General features: G+C 44.5%; 1 protein-coding gene and 1 long non-coding RNA gene across 4 annotated transcripts in view; one reads left to right on the forward strand and one right to left on the reverse strand.

Annotated features, from left to right (window-relative positions):
• Positions 1-18,541, reverse strand: part of IFT43 (intraflagellar transport 43) — a 44,032-nt gene extending 25,491 nt beyond the window's left edge. The window contains exons 1-4 of one of the 3 annotated variants that reach the window (XM_058421214.1): positions 18,453-18,541; positions 18,013-18,102; positions 11,527-11,556; positions 2,094-2,161 (exon numbers count right to left, since the gene is read on the reverse strand). In XM_058421214.1, the coding sequence (XP_058277197.1) occupies positions 2,094-2,161; positions 11,527-11,556; positions 18,013-18,102; positions 18,453-18,506 (242 nt within the window). In that variant the 5' untranslated portion in view covers positions 18,507-18,541. Of the gene's footprint in view, positions 1-2,093; positions 2,162-11,526; positions 11,557-18,012; positions 18,103-18,241; positions 18,301-18,452 lie in introns of those variants that run through there. The other 2 variants (XM_040068589.2, XM_040068590.2) reach the window with 2 other exon arrangements.
• A 455-nt stretch (positions 18,542-18,996) lies between these two features.
• Positions 18,997-20,409, forward strand: LOC131378574 (uncharacterized). Its single transcript, XR_009207996.1, has 3 exons — positions 18,997-19,015; positions 20,162-20,247; positions 20,385-20,409. It is a non-coding gene; the product is annotated as an uncharacterized LOC131378574 (long non-coding RNA).
• The last annotated feature ends 774 nt before the right edge of the window (positions 20,410-21,183 follow it).

The following is a 21,183-nucleotide window of genomic DNA, read 5'->3' on the forward strand; positions in this document are numbered from 1 at the left end:
GCTGGCAAAAAAGGGCTTAAACTTAGATACATCAACAGAAGCATGTTATTCTAACTACATCTACACTAGTGAACTTGGAGCAAGTTAACTTGATGGGCTTCCAAACTGAGTCAAGTTGGTTGAAAAGCTGTGGGGAGATAGAGCCTGAGAAAACAGAAACAACAAAGCTACAGCAACATTGGTATGACATCAGCCAATGACTCAGACTTTTCACATGAAGGCTTTACCCTGGGATATATCACAAAGCAAGCCCTACAGACCAGCATGTCAGACCTTTTTTAAGGGAGAGAAGAAGACACATCAACTTGGGGAGAATACACAGGAAAGGAAAGATGGGAATTAGTTGTACAACACCCTTGTATTTCATATGACTGGAGAAAGTCAGAACAAACTTCATAAAATTTATTTGATAAAAACCCTTATTAAAAATGAACACTGTCAGATATGACATATTACATGCATGATGGAGCAAGGGACACATCTTGGTCTCATGTCCCAGTGTGCAGCCTCTCAGAGGCAGAAAAGTCTGCAGCCCTGAGCCCTGTTCTGCTTCTCCAGCTGAACTACATCCCATGTCATAGAAGCCTTTACTCCAGACACTTACAATGTCTTGTAACCCATGCAGTTGAGATGCTGGGGGAGCACCACCCACAGCTAATGCTGCAAATCTATAGGATAAAGCTAATGTCAAACAATGGAAAACATGGTAAAATAGCACATGGCACAGTGCTGTTACATTAGGAGCCTGCTCACTGTCCTTCAGGGCACATTAGGTACAACCCTGCATATGTATTACCTCTGATCCAGTCCTTCACCTAAACAATTACATAACTTGTTTTCCCTAAACAATGAAATTGAACCTTCTTGTCTGCTGTCACATTTCCATAAAGCTTCTGCTTGGTCCTACAAAGATCCAGGATCATTGGTGGCACTTTTTTAATACCCTGAGGTGGATGCATCTTTGCAATGACAATTTCTAGCTGCAGCCAGCCTATGAAAAATAACCATTATCAGGGTTAAACTGGGCAGCAACAGGTGTTCAGGCTGAGATCTTTATTCCCTTGCTTTATTCTATTCTCCAGATTTCCAGACTATTTATTTTTCAGAGACAAATAGAGTGATAATTTTCCCAGAAAAGTAATGGTTTTTAGAAAGGCTACCACAGAATACAGACCACCTTTCTCCCCTCCCAAGAAACACTGTCTGTATAACAGGTTTCTGGATGTCTTCACCCATTCTCAATTTCAGAAAAGAAAATATATAATTTTTCATAAATCAGAGTGCCTCCAAAGTATATATTAAGATATACAGACTTTTATTACGGGCCTTCAACTACACAAACAATCTCACATGACTCCACAACAGAGCCCTTCAGCTCTATGAATATGAAATACAACATCAGCATAACTTCTCAGCTTGGAAAACCACAACTATTTGAAAGCAAATAATGACCTCCCAGTCCAAATTATCCTTTAGTTTTCATACCTATTCTATTACCATGTCCAGATATTTCCTTTGTCTTACGTGTCCTTCATGTAAGCCTCAGGCTTCTCAACACACATTCTACAATTTGTATACTTTTTCCTCCCATCTCTTCTTGCTGACCATCTCCATCCATCTCCATTATACCATAACCCTATACACACATAAACATTGACAAATTTCACCTTTACTGTCAAGGCTGATCACTAAATCCTGATGTGTTCATTGCCCTCTTGCCAGTGTGGTGCTGTCATGTGTCACACTCCTGGAAAGGACGGAACCAGTCAAATCCCCCCACCCCAGCTCCTGCATTTCACATGCTTATTATGCTCTTGACTCATTGCAGGCACTGTACCAGGTAAGGAATACACTGCCTCTGGCAAACAGGGACACGTACACAGTTCAAAGCCTCGCCAAGTCAATTAGCCAACGGAAACAAGCAAGAGCAATACTTCAAATGGCTTGAACAAGTTACATTGACTTTGGAAACAGAGACCATCTCAAAGACCCAGGAAAACTGTTCCAATGTCTGTGACAGCAAGGTCCAACTAGTGATGCTCCTTTATTCCACACCTAAGTCCCTCTTAGTAAGGAAAGAGGTGAGGACTCACTTGGTAGGTGCCAGTACAGGATCATCGGCCCAGCCTCCTTGCCGGCGTGGGGGTTTAGGTGGTGGAACCTTTAGTAAAGAGAAGAGACATGTTACAGACAGCTCTGGTCAAGGCAAAGTCTAGCCAATTGAGACACCAGGCCCACACACACTAATGTAAGACTTTACCAAATAATGGAGAGATAGTGTTTAAAATGCTCTTTAATCATAAAATAAAAGGAAGACATAAACTACAGGACAGGTTTTAAGCTTGTCTGTAAACAAAAGATGCATCACCCTAATAAGTATCCTGACAAGTTTCAGGTCTGTGTGCCTTAGAGTTTTTGAGGACACACAATACAGTAACTGACTGATCCACAGAGGATGTGCTCCCCTGACAAAAGAGGGTTCACTGGAACTTGTTCATCACTGTTGCCCACATATCAGTGGGAGGTATCACAATATGCCTCTCCTAGGGTTCAAGACAGCATGTTTTACACATCGTGTTTTATATGAGGAATTGTTCCTAAAAAGTCTGCTTTTGTCCACTGCTTAGAATAGGAGGATAGATGCCAAGTTCAGATAAAGTGATCCATACCCAAACTCTTCCAAAGTTAGTTGGGATGAATCCCACCACTGCCACCATCAAAATCCAAAGGGGAAGATCATCTGGAGCTTAAAGACATCCCCTGCTATTTTCTTGCATTGTCTTGTGTGGCAGTCTGCCACATGGCAAGAGAAAATGGGAATTCAGCTTGGGGCTTATGATGGGAGTTTTCAAATGGGGGCATGAATTCCCACCATTTGGAAGCCGCCTGGTGCCATTTTACCGTTTTGGGCTTAGTTCCCCCAGCCTGAGGCACTCTGTACAGCACTGCCTTCAGTGTTCTGCATGGCAGGCAATGCTGAAAGCAGAGGTAAGGTGAACCCAGCTTACAGAGCTCCCAGTTGATGGTGCCCAGGGAGAGCAGATTGATTACAGGGACCTGTGAATATTAGAAAGAATGACTGGGTAAAAGATGTCCCAAAACAGAGAAAAAATGCTAACTGCAAAGGAATGGTGGGGGCACAGGTGGCTTTCACAGCTTTTATTAAGAAAGTGAATACGTGGGATGACTCCTTAGGAGTTTTGACTTCAGAAAGGACCTTGCATGTGTGGTGGGGTCAACCCTGAGCCAAAGCCAAATGGCCTTTTGCCACAGATGAGGACAGGGTCGAGCTAGACCCTGTCGGTAGGGGTCTCACATGTTTATTTCTTGAAGTAGAAGCATTGTTTGTGAGTGTGGGAAATTAACAGACCCTGCCAGGGGCAGCCTCTGCCTGCTGCAGGGAAGGGGTATGACCCTGCATAGCTCCCTGATAGGAGCAAAAATAGTCATCCTCCAAAAATAAACAGGGAACAGGAATGAGGCAGGAGCTGCAGTCCCAAAATACCAACTTTCTTCGGCAAAGGGAGCACAGGAGGGCAGAGGGACAGGCAGGGAGCGTGAAACGCAGGAAACAGCCTCCTTATATGGGCTCATCCGTAGGGGACAGAGCTCAGTCGACTGGAATGACCATGTCACAGAATGTGAAGCCTTCAGGGGCCCAAGTGAATGGAGTTTTCTGATCTTTATATGATTCCTCCAGATTCTTAAGATGCCAAACCAGAGAAGAGGCTATAGTGCCAAAAAAGGAGCATTTTGAATTCAGTTGATCTGGACACACCCAGAGCCCAGGAAAAAGCGGGAACACACACCACATATGGGCGTGCATGCCCACATAAACATCCCTATTCCCATTACACACACCCCTAACTCAAAAACACACTCCTTCCCACACAGATGCTTCCCATGCAAACAACCCCCTTTCCCCTCACACTATCCCTCTGACAGCCAGCAAGCCGTATTTCCAATACACAGCCTCAGAACTCCTCACAAAGGTGCATGGGGATACAAAAATGAAACCAAAGAACCTGGGCCATAAGGCTGATGGAAAATGCAGCATCTCCAGGACATTTCAATGCACCTGCAATTTAATTTACTCATCATCAAAACTAGGCTTCAGATCAAAGATAACTCAAGTGGGGCACATTAGATCAGAGGGTGATGACAATGTCTGGCCCAGTCTTTGCACAAGGCATGACTCCAGGGCATCTAGGGGTTTGATTCCAATGTCTTGCCAATGTTATAACATGTTCCCATTGATCATACACACCAGACAACCCTGAATGTCTGTCAGATCCTGAAAAACACCTCACATACACCTACAGGTCTTTTATTCCTCTTGCAATAAATCAGGTAATTCTCTCTGAATTGCCTACAGGAGCACTAGCAACAGGAAAGGCGATGTTAACTGTCAGCTGAGGAGAAATAGCTTTTCTTTGTTAGCTGCTTGGAAAGTGCTGCAATAACGTCACATGCCACATACACTTTTGTCAAGTAGATAAACTTACCTTCATATATTTTCACAATTCCAAAACCTCAGCATAGTTTACAATTGAGAATGCAATGTCGTGCTTTGCCATAATATGGTGACAGGTAGGGACTTTGCAGCTGCAAGCAAGAGCTTGAGGCAGAAAGTGGGACAAATGTCAACCCCAGAGGGATCAGAGCAGAAACAGAGTACACTGTTCTTCTGTAATGCAGCAAATGTGCTCCTAAACATACCTTTTTGGTGAAAAAGACTGGGGGATTTAAACAACCAGAACTTGTTGGTACCTACTCTTATACCTTAGGTAGGATTTGTATGTGTGTTCCCCAATGCAAAGCTATACATCCAAACAGTTTAGTGTTCAAAACACTGAGATTCCATCAGCTCCTGACAACAGTGTGGTCTCTCAGCCCTTGCTTCTCAGTCTCTTTCACAGCATCAACTAATCACTTACTTGCTGGGATTTGCCTTTCCACTTCAGTTTTGTCCGTTATTTATCTCCAGAAGATCTCCTCTGCTTGAGTTTCTGCAGATTGTCTCTTTTCCAAGGAAAATTACAATAGTCTGAGGTTTTTGTTTTGTTGTTTTTTGGGGGGCTTTTCCTCAGAAGTTCAGCTCACCATTTTTGTGACAGCATTCTTCCAGTATTTCTCAGGCCACCTTCCTTACCGACACTTTGATACTATATCCATAAATCAGTATTTTATCTCTCCCTTGGAAAAATTACTGGCCTGAATTCCATCTCTCCTTCATTTAAGTAGAAACTCTACCTTATTCTTTATTTTTTTTCAGGCCCTTTCTTATCAGACAGATGCAGAATTCTAATCTGGCTTCCCCATTAAAGCAGAAATTTCCAGGCTACTTGTCAGATCACGTCTACAGTTCTGAAGGTGCCAGCTGGATGCTGCTTCCCTCATGGAAGCAACTACCCTGTGTGTCTCTAAATCCTGAAGGTCCAGCAAAGTTTCTTTTAGGACCTACAACAACAGAGGCAGGTTATGGGCATGTTAAGTCCCTCAGATTCTCAGGTGGGTCTGGAAATACGGATTAATTTACCTTCATCAACATGACAACTCCTTTGAAACACTGAGCACTCTGTGCAGGGATGCAGGGATTCAAATGACATTGACAGCATGCAACAAAGGACACACAATTCATGTCATATTTCTTCTAAAAATATGTAGGATCTATGTTTTTCCAATATACAAACACTGTGATTTTACACAGCATGTAGGTGTCTTTTTTTTATCCAATATTGACCATGAAAGTGAAAAGAAAGAAGTACAGACAGTCTCAAGATTCTCAAGGATTCTCTTCTCCAGCAAGATGCCAGAGGCTCCCTTGACTGAAGAAAAGCAAATCTCCACAACCAGGCCTGATGAATTAGTTTTGATTGCTGCCATTTTAGGAGCTGTAAGTCAAACAGCCCCACTGCTCCTAAACAGACACATAAAATAATATATATTGATCTCAGAGCATGTATGATATCAAAAACACATCAATTCCAAGATCTAGACAAGCCTGGGCTTTTTGGAAAGAACAACCCACCTCTGCTGGCTCTCTTTATCCTGTCCATAGACAGTTCAAATAGTGCACCTGATCTTAATGAATGCCCTTCAAGGACTTCTGCATGTCTTAAATACCGAGCAGAAAATACTGGATTTGCATTTCCTCCCCAAACTGTCCTTCTTTTCTCAGTCACTGACTTTCCTTTACTAGGGAAAGAGTTATTGAGACAGAAGTTCTTGGGGGCTTTCAAATATTCTCTGCCATCTATCACAGGTAAAAGAGCAGTTCATATTGTTAACCAGCTACCAAGAATTGCTCCCCTAGAACAGTGGCCAGCTATTTGTCAGCTGACATGCTTTCCATGAGGAAAGCTGTCACCTTTGCAACATTTGACACCTTAACCTGTCTGAGGAGTTACTGCTCTTCCCTGCAGGAATCAGCACACAACAATCTGATTCTCCGAACAAGGGATCACCAGGCAGAATCTCTCACAACCCACAGTTACAGGGAAGTGCCCCTCCAGCCCTCTTAGGCATGAACATTTCTCAAACAGTTTGCTACCACTTTATGCTACATATGGTCAGACATTTCCCCATCCACCTCCCCACCTCCTGCAGTTCTTTTGTTGCCTTGAAGTGGGTCCAGGAGCACTCAAAGTATGAAATAAATGTGTGGAAAAGGAAAAGCTTTTAATAAAATTATTCTCAAGGAGATCGTCCCTAATCCACATCAAGGTAGACAAGCAGGCAGGATACTACTAGAAAATGCTGGGAAACATGGCTTACTAGAAAAGCTATTTCAGATGTCATCAAAAGGCAAGGAGATAAGCTCAGGAAGCTGAAAATAACTGCCCTGCATGTCAGCCAGTCGGGGTGCACGGGAGAGAGGCTGCACAAGGCCTTGGGGAGCTCCAGGCCATGCAGTGCTGGGGCTCACACTGGGGAAGTTGGCCTAATTAGGGAACAAAAGTTCAGCTGCATTTTTAAGATTCCTCCTGAAGAATCTGGCCAACTTCCAGATGAGAGGTCCCCAGGAGCAGGCTGGGAGTCCAGCATTTCTACAAGCAACCAGAAGACCTCTGGGAAAATTTAAAAAAAAAAAAAAAAAAAAAGCAAAAGATGTAAAATGGAAGCAGGTAAAAAAACCCAGTGCTTCCTTGGATGCTGGGTCCTTTTGGTGGAAGGTATTTACTAGAATAATGCAAGAATCAAAACAGATGACAGAAACTCTGGAACATGGAAGGACACATGCAGCTCAGCCCAGGACCACATAAATGGGAGGGCATTCCCAGTGTGCAATAGCTACAGGAAATTCTGCCTCAGAGAACCCTCCCAGGTTCTCAGAAATGCCAATTGCTTCAAGAGCTATCTACTGCCAGTCCACCCTACTCCCAACTGCATGCCTGAGAAGGCAAAACCCTGGCAACATGCTATAGACAAAATGCAGCTTCCCCTGGTGAAGGCTCCTCTACAAGCTGAAGATCATAGGAGAAAACAGAATGCTAGAGAAAAACATTGCAGTTAAGATCATAAGGTCTTTGGGAATAGGAAATTTTTGTTCCAGCCATACACCAACACTCTCTAGATCTTATTGCAGTGCAAATTGTAGATACAGAAATGACTGTAAGTGACTGCATTACAACTTCTGAGGTCATGAACTCTCTAAAGCAGAGTGGAAGGACAGTGCCCAAACCACTGTGATTATTTTTATGCAAATAAGGTCCCCTGATCAACACTTAGCGGAGTACAGCCAGTGCTGGGTTCCTCACTTATATGTTTCTAAGTTTCAGGGAATGTAGGGGAGAGCACTTGGGGGGGTGGCTGCTGCACAGATCCAGACCAGACAATGGAATGAGAGTTTGGAGCTGGGTGCCAACCACTGAGCAAGGGTAAGAACTGGGTCAGGAAAATACCGCTCTGATTAAAGGCCCTGATCATGTCAAGCCCCAGGCCATGTCTACACCGCAGGTGCAGACACACCTGCAAGCACGATCCATGTGAGTCAGCTCAAGTCTGGAAATTGGCTTGTTTTAGGTACTGCTGGTAACGAAGCTGGTACCTCCCCAGGTAGTGTGCAAGTTGCTTCTCACTAGGGGATCTCCACATCATTCTGCACTGTATTTTAGCATGCAAATACACTCACTCAACCCCACCCAAATGGGTGACCTAGCAATGTAAGAACACAACTGGCTTTAGATTACAGGTACTTACATTTTTTTTAACAGTTTTTCTTCCAACAGACATTCAATGAAAACAATTGTTCCTGATATGTTGACTTTACCTAAAAAGCAACAGCCCATTTTCCCACCCAAATATTTTAGAAGCACTGGCAACTAGAACTACAGAATGACTTTAATGGAAAGGTCAGATCTTCAAATCCTCTTTCCAGTTGTTGCCTTAAAGCATGTTGTCACCCAAACACTGAGTGATATAGAGCCACAGAGGCCAGCATCCACATGTATAAGGGTCAGAAATCAGGTGCTGTCCCTGGGTTTTTTTCTGTGAATAAAAATACTTGAGACTCCCTATGGCATGTCTACCAAAGCACAGCTGGAGGATGAGGTCCCAGCTGGACTCATTGGAACTGATGTCTTCCTACTCAAATGTTGCTGCCTTCAGTTAGAAGGTCTTTCCCTATGGTACCAAGATTCTTTTGGTTCCATTTGCAAAGCAGAGCAGTTTCAGGAGAAAGGACTGAGAGCCTTCTCAGATCCAGGACAGCTCATAGGTTTGTCATTATATACAATATTCCCTATGGAGGTGGCAAACATTACTTGCTGCATCTTTCTCAGAGAAGGAAGAGGACAATAAAATCAGTGTTTTCCAGCTTAGGAAGGAGATGGCCAGTTTAATCTCTATGTCTAAAGCATGAAGTTCCAACACTGAAATGAACATCTGCTTATTCAGGACCTGGAGGTCCCTGAAGGCAAGGAAAAGCCCTGCTCCACCTCTGAAGGCTAGAAAACACAGGATGGGGATCAGGGCCTCTCACTGGTAGTGCAAGGACATGCACTCCCAGAGCTCAAGGAATGGGGCCAGAACTCCACAAAAGGACAGGGCTGCAGACACACTGCCATTCCCAGCCACTCTTCACCATCTCTAAGATCCACCAGCCCATCCTGAGATTATCTACATACTATGTAGGCACCCAGTACAGGATATGGATTTTGTTATGAGGATACAGCATCTAAATCCCCATGTGGATCTATTTAGGGAATACCCACAGTGCTTCTGCATAAAGCTCTAGCTTTCCTTTCAGATAGGGACTAAAGAAAACTAGTGGAGGGACTTCTCCAAGGCCCCAAAGCAAATCTGTGGCAAAGCCACAAAAAGAACCTAGCAAAATCTTGGCTCACAACCACATTCTTACTCCTGTTTATTCTGCCTATGCAAATTAACAGAAATATTAGGATACACCCTTTATTATACCATTGATTAGCCTTACAGCCTTTGGCTAAATATCCCAGGCAGTCTTGGAAGGTGCAGCCAAATGAGTGATTCAACTGGCAAAAATTCAGATGCAAGATGAGTGGAACTTGCCAAAGGATGCAAACAAGTTTCAGAGCAGGCAGATAGCTGGAGGGCAGGACTTCAGCAGGTACGTTCACATCACAACCCAGATGGGGCTGTTTGTTAGTATTCAAGCAGCTACAAAGTTATCTTCAGCACAGCAAGAGGAAAGGGACCAAATCCAGGAAGAGATCAGATTGTCACGCTCAGCAAAGCCCAAAGGGAGTTCAGAGAAGGGTTATATGAGCCACCAGGGGACAAAGGGGCCAACTTCGGACAAATGATCCAAGAAGCCAAGTATTTCAGATTGGCCAGGCAATGACTAAGGGAGGGTTATACTGCAACAGGATTTGAATCACACTTTATAACATAAAGTTCCACTAGCAGTTGATTTGGAAGAGACTTATGATACAATTAACAGAAGGCTGTAAGCATACAGTAATGTAAGTTACAAGCAGCTTACTGATCAGTCAGATTTCTGAACATTCAGTTAATCACTTTATACCATTTACAGACTTTTACAAATGGAAAAATACTATAAAGTGTGACTGTCATGCTTAGGAGCATAAGCCTCAATAAAGGACACAGGAATTATCCAAACAAGAGGGTTTTCAAAGCAGGAATCCCCTCATGCTAAGTAAAATCTCCTTGCCAGGCACCATTGCATAACATCCCTGAAGCAACAATTGCTCATGTGGAAGAGTCACATCAGTAAAGTTATTTTAATGAAATTTAGCAGCCAGAAGCAAGAAGGCGCTTGCGGCATGTGACCAGTCAGCACTCAACAGCAGACCTTGGGAATCAATGATTTAGGGCACTGTATGGAGGTGGAATTAGTTCCAGTGAAATGACTGTAAGGACTGGTTCCAGCGAGGCGGGGGGGAAGATTAGATCAATTATCAGTAAAAATTTCTATTAGGCAACCAGTCCCCAAAACTATACCCATCAGTGGGAGGTCTCTTGGCCTGATAAATGGAAAAGTGCTCTGGGCATAGTCCTGAACCATCCATCACTGCCAAATAAACCCAGTGGATCTTTTTTACAATATCATCTCTTGCACTACCAAGAGAAAACTGAGCTAATCTGAATAGTCTTGACTCCTTGTGATGAGCATACCCTTCTGAGGCCAGAATTAATGAGATGGGTGATACGGGTTTCTTTTCTGGGCTTTATATTCCACAGACGAATCTACTGCGCTACCAGTACTGGAGTGGTCCTTCAGTAGAAGGAATTAAGAGCACAGGAGAGGGTGTTTTAATTATCTAACAGAGAGCAATTCTTGGCAGGAAAAATTGGGCAATGCCAATTCCATGGTTAGGAAGAGTGCAATGCATTTAGCCTGAAGACTTCAATAGAAACAGGCAGAACTTCTCAGGTTGTTCTGAACGGCATCATCCTGGCTTCTAATGCTAAATTAATGCTAAGGCATATTTTAGCTTTAGTGCAGGATAACAAAGGATATATGTATTCCTTCTCTGTGTGTAACAGGAGCCTGGTAAGAAGCACTATGACATTATTAATTACAGATTCTGGCATTCAGTGCTGGTGCAATAAAATGAAAAAACTCATACTAAATACAAAGGCACCTGTCCCTGTTACTACTGCCTGGCCTTCTCCTCTGGGGCACCAGCAAGACTTCATCATTCCTGAAGATAAGTTTTCATGTTATAAGAGCAAACTAACCATACTGGACAGCAATCTAGGTTCAGTCAGGTTTTGTACTCTATTAGCTGATTGCTTCCTGACTTTTAAATGAAAATGGAGCATCTTTTCAGTGGCCACATATACATCTGTGACCTCAAAACAAGATGCAGCAGCTGGTAAGAGCAGCTGTTTCAAAGATAATTAAAAACCTGTCAGCAACAGAAACAGAGGATGCAGGAAAGGACTGCATCCAATGCAAACTTTATATTATTCTCCAGTACTAGAGTACTCTCTTAAGGTAGCCTCCAGACAAATAATAGGTTAATCCTACTAGTCCCCTTCAGAGGAGCCAGTATCTACCTAGAAAGCCTCTAGTCTTACATGGTCAACCTTTTCCTGAGAGTCTTCATCCTAGAAGGGTCAGGAGGGAAAAAGAGAGAAGGAAGTTAAAATGAAGCGCTATGGAAGCCTCCACAAAACAGCTTGAAGATTGAAATTTATGGCTGTCCTGCAGCACATGCTTTGCAACCTTATTCACTTGAACAAAGCACAAACTTCATCACACCATTATAACATTTTATATCCAATCATTTATGCAGATGCCAACTGTGATACTTAAAGAAAAAAAAAAAGAAAAAAAAAAAAAAACCAAACAAACATAAGCAAGAAGATAACAGACCCAGTTCATTCTCCCTATAGCAAGATAAAACTCAAATTATTCAGGTGTGTAGGATCCTAGAAAGATTCATATGGCGAGTCACTGCAGCCATGCCAGAGAACAGAATTGATGCTGGACCAGTCATACTAGGGGTTATACACTATGGCAGGCTACAACCCTTTTTTCAGAAGCTATTGTTTCTCAAGGCAACCTCAGATTCTCCCCTGAGAGCACAAGCTGTAGCAGTTAGCGTAAGATAGGCACAACTCACATCAGTGTTAGCTTCAGCAAATGGGAGCACTATAAGGGAGCAGCTTAACGCTATAAAGAAGCAGCTTGGTTGCAGGGTAGATAAGTAACTCAAGAAAATCAACCTGTTAATCACCGTGAAAGTTGCAAACTGGTTGAGAACATTTAGATGAGCAGACTGTCAGTACAACAATCAGTGCTGTTAGGCACCAAATGCAAGGAGGTAACTAAGAACCCAATAATCTCTGCCCTGTTCTAGTAATCAGTGTTCAGAACCACTCAGGAGGAGAATGTAGAGTATGCTAGACTGACCTATGATCCTACACCAGGAGTATGCATAGGATGGCTGGAAAATCTCCACTAACCCATTTGACTTTTCCTCTGGATAAATCATCTCTCCTGTGGAACATGGAAGCCATGTGATTCATAAATTGCATATATCTCTGATGGAAGTGGTTTGGTATCTGAGTTCATTTTATGTCTTTGCTGTCTTAAGATCTTACTAAGACAAGAGCAGAGGGGCCTACATGCAGGTTAGGGCAGCTGGGGTACAAAAGTGTCTTTACCAATGAGAAGCACAAATGAAATCAGATTTGCCCAACTGGTAAAAATCTGTTGGAAGCATGTATCTGTCAGCCAGGGGCCCGCTTGTTCCCACAGCCAAAAGCAGAAAGGTTTCTGTGGGGTCCAACATGACCTAAGCTTCTCTGGACGTACAGAACTCAAGTGGGACAAGACTTGCACTAGCATGGAAGAAAATCCAGCTGGGCAACACATGCTGGGTTCCACCCTCAGCAATTCCCTCTCTCTCTCTCTCTCTCTCTCTCTCTCTTTTTTTTTTTAAATTCTTATTATTCTTTACTCATTTTGGTTAGGTAATGGAGTCCTGTTTAAACGATGCCTGGATGTCAGCCTAAAGAATCACTGCCAGCAGTGTTTGTAATATGGGTGGTGGAAGTCCAGATAGCTGCTTTGCAAATTTCACCTGTGGGAACATCCTTCCAACATGCAGCAGAGATGGCCCAAGTTTTTGTCTGCCTACCTGGATCTATGCTGAATAAGGTATTTTTTACAGCAAGAAATGCTTTTTAACTACCACCCAAGGACCACAACTACATAAGCAAACTTACAAACACCTAGCTAGGACAACAAGAGAAGAACATACTTTCAGAAGTGAAAGCACAGAGCCTTTCCCCAGGCTGAGGTGAAATGTGGCAGAGAGAACCAGCAGGGAATTCAATTTTGGGGCAAACCCTGATATAAAGTCATGTTGTCCTACCTGTCTGGAAATATTCTCAAAATAGGAAAAACCTTCATCCTTTAGGCTGATCATTGCCTAGTAAAGCAGTCTTCACTCAAAGGATCTACTGAGGGCTGCCAGAGACACGCTGACAAAATCATACTGAGACTGTAAGAGGCAGAAACCAGGGAACCCTTGAACAAGGTCCCAAGGGAATCACAACACTGTAGGATAAAGAGAAAATAGACCATGGAAGTAGGATAACATTCAAATATTTTTGCATACAGATTTCTTACAGAACAGCAAATACTTCATTCTTGTTGAGAGAAGAAACAGGAAAGGAAAAATCTGCTGATACACTTTTTAAAAAGGCTTTTCCACTCAGCCTTCCAAATCAATCTCATCAAGAGCTCCAAACCTGGCCCAACAGCTTCTTCTGATGGATGTCATCAAACCAACATTCAGGCTGTTGGGTGCAGTGATGTTAGAGCCAGGAAAAAGGCTTGACTTTTATTCTATAAAAGTGTCCAGAAGTCCTGTTAGGATGGGATAGCAAAGATCTTCAACAGATCTCATTATATGATCTGTCCCTCCCATTACACAAATAACATGCCTAGCTAGAGTTTCTCCCATTCTGTCAGAAACTTGATAGCATCGAGATGAGTAAATGTACCACATCAAGCCAGGGGATGGGAAAGGCCTCTCAATGGAAAAAGAGATACATTACCCTTCTGAAAATGAATGTTTGAAATGCAGAGTTCTGGCATGCAGCAAACAGATTTATCTCTAGGAATTCCCATTTACAGCATACTCCCCTGGGTGCCCAAGAAGTGCCTGCTGAATTGCCAAGGAGCTCTGAAGGCCAGGAATACACACAGCCTTTGCTGCAGGAGGGTGCCAAGTGCACCAATGACAGCAAATAATCATGTTCCATCTTGCCTGGTGAAATAACACATATCTGCAGTGTTGTTTGTTAGTACTTGTACTTCTGAAAAGGCAGGAATGCTCTGCATGTCACATGGGCAGAGTGTGAGCTTTGTGACCTTTCATAAGCCCCTTGAGGAAGTCTACATTTGAAGATGATGCAGGTACTTCCACACAGAATGGGAATTATGAAGTGGAGATTTGGGCAGGGGAATTACAGATTTGCTGCTGCAGTTAAGAATATTCTTGTGGGAGATACATACAGGCACTGTATGTACACCACAGGCACTGAAAAAAATACTAAGATATCACAGTGTTTTCACAGTGCTTGGGGAAAGTAGATTAGGCTACAAGGCACAAGACACTGCAACTATGCCCTGGGGAAGGGGGTTTTCACAACACATTTGTTGTATAGAGCAACACAGTTTGGAGCCTCTTTTGGAAGAGAGGGCCCAAGCCAAGCAGAGATCAGCAGTAACCTGATAAGATCTATGCTCCAAGTCAGATGATTTGCCTATTGACTTCAAAACAAAGATCTTTTTAATTACAATAATTGTTCGCCCCCTAAGTGAATTTCCTTGTAATAAGCCCAGATGTTGAAATATGGATAGACAGGTACTTTTTGCTTCCTTCAAGCAAGTTGCTCTGACTGGAAAACACTTCCTGGATGCTTCTCAGTATCATGAAAAGACCTGAACAATAGCACAAATGGTACGTTCATACCAGAAAATTGAGATGGGTAGAAACTGGGTGGAATGGCATGGAATTTTAAAAAAAATAATTAAAAAAGAGTCGAGGTGAATTAAACCAGTTTTAAAACTCTGAGGAACCTCTGAAGGCAAAATATATGGCAAAGGCTTAAGACAAACCCCTCTGTCTTCAAAATCAGTAATAAGAATAAAACCTTCTATGCTGAAATTAATTACACGAGGCCTATTCCACTGCTGCCAGTTCCAAAAAAAAAAAAGACTGTTTATTTTAATCTTACATTCCTTCTGGGAAGATTTCTTATAAAGGTTTCAAGATGACTAGATGGCTGAATGAGACATCCATTTTAACAGCTGACCCCACCACTTAACAGCAAGCCAAGGCCAAGCTTCCAGAAAAGTAAAAGGTGATTGCAATCTAGGGTGAAGGAAAAAAACAATATTAGTGCTGTTAAATACTCACTTTGTATTAAAAGCCTCCAATTTTGGAGCAAAGGAAAAGGCTGAGGATTATTTACAGTGGATTTTGTCTTTCTTCCAGTAGCTCCAAGGTTTTCAATTAACACAAACATTTAGCAACAAAGACCTGTCTGAAGGGAGACTATTGACACAAACTGATTCTTCCTGGTGGTTAAGATCCAGTACTAACATATCTGAATGTAAGGCATGGGAGTCCTCACCCTTCCGCTGCTGAAAAGCTCACTGCTTTCAAACAGAACACTGTAAATATTTCTTAGCCTTCTTCAGGGTTGCCCAAGGCCTGGAGCCCCTATGATCTCTTCCCAGCTATTGAAATGGTTGCGATGTGAGCAGTAAGCACAAGCAAACTGCAGTAAGTTACAGTCCACCAGCTGTACCTCTACATAATGCCCTGGTCTCTTTAAAACCAGGGAATCAGCCCATGAACTAGGATGGCCAGTTGCAGCGAGAGAACAATCTGACAGCAAGCCACCCTAAATGCAGAGGTGTCCCAGGGTGACTTTATGATGCCTGTATCCCCAGTTGTCTGTTCTGTTTGTGCTGGATATTGTGCCCTGTACCTTTAAGACTGATTCTGAGAGTGAAGCAGGGGAAAGAAGAAGCATGGAGTTTGTTTTGAGAAACTGCCCTCCCTCCTCCACAAACTGCTCCTGGACTGTGCTCGTCTGAGGCACGGACAGACAGGGGGACAGAGATCTCTTTGCTTTTACTTAGTTGTAGCTAGCTGAGGCAGAAAAGTTCCCTGGACTGGTTTTTTTTTTCCTTTTTTTTGGGACAGTTTAAACCTGGTCTGGACTGAAAAACCCAGAAGAGCATCAGGAGCTCACACCTGTGGCCCATTGGGGCCTGGACCTCGGCATTTTCCAGCAGCGCCAGAGGGACTGGGACTGATAAGAGACTGAGCAAGCCGAGCTACACCCACAAAGACTTTCTGGGTTTGCCGTCTCACCTCAGAGCAGTGAGACGTTTTATTATCTCATATTATTAATTTTTGTGCTTGTGAGCACTTTGTCTGTTCAATAAATAGTTTTTTCCACTTTTCTCTAAGGAGATTTTTTTTTTTTTTCCTGGATCGATTGGTGGTGGGAGGCATTTGGGACCCTATACAGAGGTTTTTCTCCCAAATTTGCCCTAAACCAGGACAGGAGGCCAGCTAATGATTACATCCCCTTAAACCACCAGCTGGTTTATTTAAGATTTTCTTTACCTATGAGGTTGACGGTTACTTCTATTTCTTAAATTGCATCTTCTGCACATTCCCTCACAAAATCCATCCTGAATGCCTACAGCATATCCAAGGGGAGAATCCCTAGGTGGATGATGATTCTCCATTATGCCTATCAAAATCAAAGAGCATGCTTTCTCCAGAAAAAAGCCTGCTCTATGAGGTGTCATTGTAAGCTAAGCTGTAACAGTGTTATTTTCAACAGCATTACAGGGTCTCAAAGGAAAAATCCCCCCACAACCATTTTGGCACAGATGTCTGGGACACAGCTACTAAGTGCAATAGGAAAGTTTTGTCACTGCACAGGAAATCGGGGAATAGTCACTCCAAGACAGAAAGCCACGGAGCTCTGAGCACAGTAACTTGAGGCAGAGTTGGTGTCAGGGTGGCCAGCAGGGCAAAACGGGTTTCCACTTTAAAGAAGCCAAGAATACAATATGCTGGAGACCATTGACTGGCACTGCAAAAAGGTAAGCATCACCTCATTTGAACAAATATCACTGCCAACATGGTAGAAGTTGGATGACACGTTTGTCCATCTGGTACGTGTCAGGGAGCAAAGAACTGGTATGTCATTTCTTGAGAGTTGCTCCTTCTAGCAGAAGATGCCTGTGGAGAAGCCATGCTAACATCCAACAGCAAGCTTCCAGGAAGAATTTCAGCACTCTGAAACACTAAGCAAAAAAACTCTTTGAAACAGTTCAGCTCTATTTCTGAATACCTGAGGATGTTGCCTCACTCTCCTGAGAAAGAGGGGTTTCTGACCCCCTTCCACCATTTGAAGATGTACTGATAGAACAGCCTCTGAACCAAAGTTTTCCTCCAAAGACAAGTGGGAGCTGAGTTTGCACATTATTACCCACAAGGAAAAGTCTCAGATGCTGCAAAGCTGGCTCCTACCATGACCTTTGTAGGCGTGCACAGAGAAAATGAAAAAGAGCATGACTACACAAACTTGATAGAGACCATACCAGATGTACTCTGGCTCTAGCAAAGCAAAGTACAAAAGTAAGGCATCTGTTTATCTGCCTTGCTACCATAGATGGTGGCAAAACTGGTCACAAAGTGGCGTGCCTGCTCGTATTTTAATTCTAGAAATTAAAAAATCAGGACGATATGCACGCACAGGAGGGAGAGGCCCCAAGTCCTGTATGATACTAATCTCCATACCGGACATGTGAGAAACCATAGCCCTGTGTGGAAACTATTATACAATCGGCAACACTAGGAAAGGGTCAGGGCAGTCACACGAGTCCCAAATCTAAGGATAAAATTCAAAGGGCAAAACACGCCATGCTTTGGAAGGAATCTCAGAAGAAATTAATAATTCTCTATTAGAGGCAAGAGCAGGACGACAGACAAGTCCTCCTGACAGGACACCCACCTCTCCAAGAGAAGCAGACGGGGAATTCTTCCTGCTGAGATTTTCATCTGCCAAGAGTTCTTGGCGGGCTCGACGGCCCATCTTTAGTACCTGTAGTGCAGGGGGACGCAGGAGCAGAAGGACACAGTTACTGACAACAGCCGTTTCAACGCAGGGAGCAGAACGCCAGGCACGGCCCTGCCGTCGCGCCGCACCCCGCAGGGCGGTGCCCTCAGTGCAGAGGCATCACCTGCCGCAGGTGAGAGCCCCGCAGCCGCCTCCCGGCCAGGCCCGGCCTGCCCCGCCCCAGCAGCGCTGCTCGGCCCCACCGGCTCGGCTCGGCCCTTCCGCCGCACGGCGCCCCCGGCAGCCGGGCCGGCCCCCGCGTCCGCTCCGGGCCGCGGTGCAAGGCCCCGCAGCCCCCCGCTCGGCGAGGCTGGGCCCGCCCCGGCCCCGCTCACCCCGGCGACGCCGCCCCTCCGCGGCGCCTCCGCTCGCTCCGGCTCGGCCTCCATCCGCCGCCGCGGCCGCCGGTGCTTCCGGCCGACAGCCCGCCCCGCCGCCCCGGCAACCGCGGGCACGGCCCCGCCGGGCTCGGCCGGCGGCCCCGCACCGCCCGGCCGCCCGCCCCCGCGGGCTGCGCCGCCCGGCCGAGCACCCGGCGCCTGGCAGCCGCAGAAACATCCGCCCCCGCGGCAGTCTTAAAACCTTGGCCTGAATAAGGGGGACACCGGCGCTGCAACACCTCGGGTACTCTGTTAGCCCTTTCTAATTCCACTCGCGGTGTGGCAGGCCAAGAACGGTCTGATGCTCTGCCTTCTCCAGCTTTCTGCCGAAGACGCTTTTCAAGTTCCCTGTAAGGCAGATAATCCTAGCCTTACAGATCTGCCTCCTGATAGAGGCTTTTGCCAAAGTCTCCTGATGGCTTCTGATGCTCTTCCCAATTCTCCCTGGCTCTCGGAGCTTTCCAGATGGGGCAGCCGGTCCCCAGAGCACACGGTGGAGGCAGTGCCAAGGATCAAATGTAAGCACAACGATCATTACACACGTCCTTCTCGACTGTGAGTTGTGCAGAGATTTCCACTGAGCTGTATAAAACGACCCCGGTCTGTTTCTTGGCGGGACAGATGTCTAGATTAATTGTAAATAGATCTGGTTTTAGTTCCACGTGTTTAACAAACATTTGGTTTTCCAGTATTTTGTCCCTTTGCCTATATTTTTTTTCTGCTATTTCACATTCCTTGCAATTTTCACCCATACTCATTAGCCTAAGTAATTTCTTCTGCTGCTGCAATAGAGAACTGTGCCATGCCACAAACTACATTGCTAACACTTTGCTACGATGAAAATCGACTCTGTAAGTCTAAACTTTTAAGCCTCCTAGGAATACCTTTTACTAAAGGCACCAGATTTTACTTCATACCTGCTTAGCTTTTGTAGAAGCTCATGATTTGGCTGAAGAACTTTAAGTCATCTAAATGACTTTGTATCAAATAATTCTCCTTTTTTTCCATTCCTACTGACATGTTCAAGTAGTTGTGCTCTGATGATCTAAGGATTAAGTGAAATAAGATTTGTGGGCAGAGGTAATAACTTTTTATTAGACCAACTGATATAGCTGGAAAAAACATACAAGAAGGGTTTCTGTGCCTGAAAGCTTGTGTGTTTTTTCCAGCTGTATCAATTGGCCTAATAAAAGATATTATCTCCCTTTACAAACCTTGACATGTTCAAGGAATTCAGTAAGTGAGACATGATTTTCCTTTTTTGAAGCCAGGCTTGCTGGGTTTTATGAAATTATGACCTTCCAGATACTTTGTTCTTCTCTTTTAATTACAGATTCAAGCATTCATGAGGTAGAGAGGGCAGTTTGCACCTAGCCCCATGCTTTGCCACCAGGACCATGGGAATATGGCCCTGCATTTCCCACTTCTCCCCAACTCCTCCAAACAGCTGTTGCAACAACACAGCTACACACATGCCAGGAGACAGAGAGGACTGTAGCTCTGGGGTTACAATACACTTACAGCTGACCTTCTTGATGAGAAAAAAAGCATCCTAAGAGGATCATGATAGCAATGATCCAGAGCAATGTTTTCTAAAACACGAAGGCATCCCTGGGGTAGGAATCCTTGGGTAGGAGTACATTGCCAGCTGTGCCCCCACACAGGTAGCTGGCAGGATGATCCTCCCAGAGCCAGGGTACAGCCATACAGTGTGCCATCCTGGACAGACAGATCATGAAGCAGAAGACCGGTGAGTTCACTTGTTTGGAACTGCCCTCCCCCTGCAAGCTTCTCCTCACAATTCCCCTGGGTCCCCATCCCAGACAGTACACCTGTACTTCCCATTTCCCCCCCAAGACACTCTGTGCTGCTTGCTGCCTATCCCAGGGAGAGAAGTCTCAGCCTACCTGAGGGAGGGTGAAGTCCATGTGAAGGAATGAATACATGTAAGGACTTGGGGAACTGAGCCTTGCCTCATAATTTTGACTCCTGACTTCAGAGTTTTTCAGTGAGAGAGCAGATGTGCAGAAAGAACAAAATCTAAAATCTGTCCTACCTTGAGTCCCTCTGGAGTCCACTTACTGGAATGGAGTTTGTCACCCACCGCTGGCAGTTTTGCCTATATGTGGAGGGCAACAGGAGGAAAAGAGTTTTCATCCATCATTTTGTTACTAAAGTGGATTTTGCTTTCCTTAAGTGTTGGAGTCACATTTTCTGAACAGTTTAATTCTCCTCTGTCCTACTGGTGACACCACAGGCAGCATTTGACCCTGGGCCTAGATGGGCTCCACTCAGCCAACCAAGGAGCCAGGTACCCTAGATGGGCTCCACTCAGCCAACCAAGGAGCCAGGTACCAGGACAAATGTCTGGTGCTGCTGTGGTTGTCCAAAGCTGTTTTCAGTGCTTGCTTTCTGTCCCGTTCAGGTCTGTTGTGCCAGGGTTTCTCTTTCCCAGTGTACAGTTTCAGGTGTATTCTCAGCTCTCAGTCTGCCTTACTTGTTTGGTTTTGCCCTCACTGTAAATCACACTGCTGCCACTCCCTCTCAGCTGAACAGCAAGTAAGAACTCCGCAAGCATTCCTTTCACAGACAAGTTCTCACATCTAAGCATGGACTCTCTCCATCTGGTTTCAGCACAAACCTGATCACACAGAATAGGACTAATAGAGTCCTCCACTAGTGCTGT

Source organism: Hirundo rustica, chromosome 6 (assembly GCF_015227805.2).
Source record: "Hirundo rustica isolate bHirRus1 chromosome 6, bHirRus1.pri.v3, whole genome shotgun sequence".
NCBI lineage: Eukaryota > Metazoa > Chordata > Aves > Passeriformes > Hirundinidae > Hirundo > Hirundo rustica.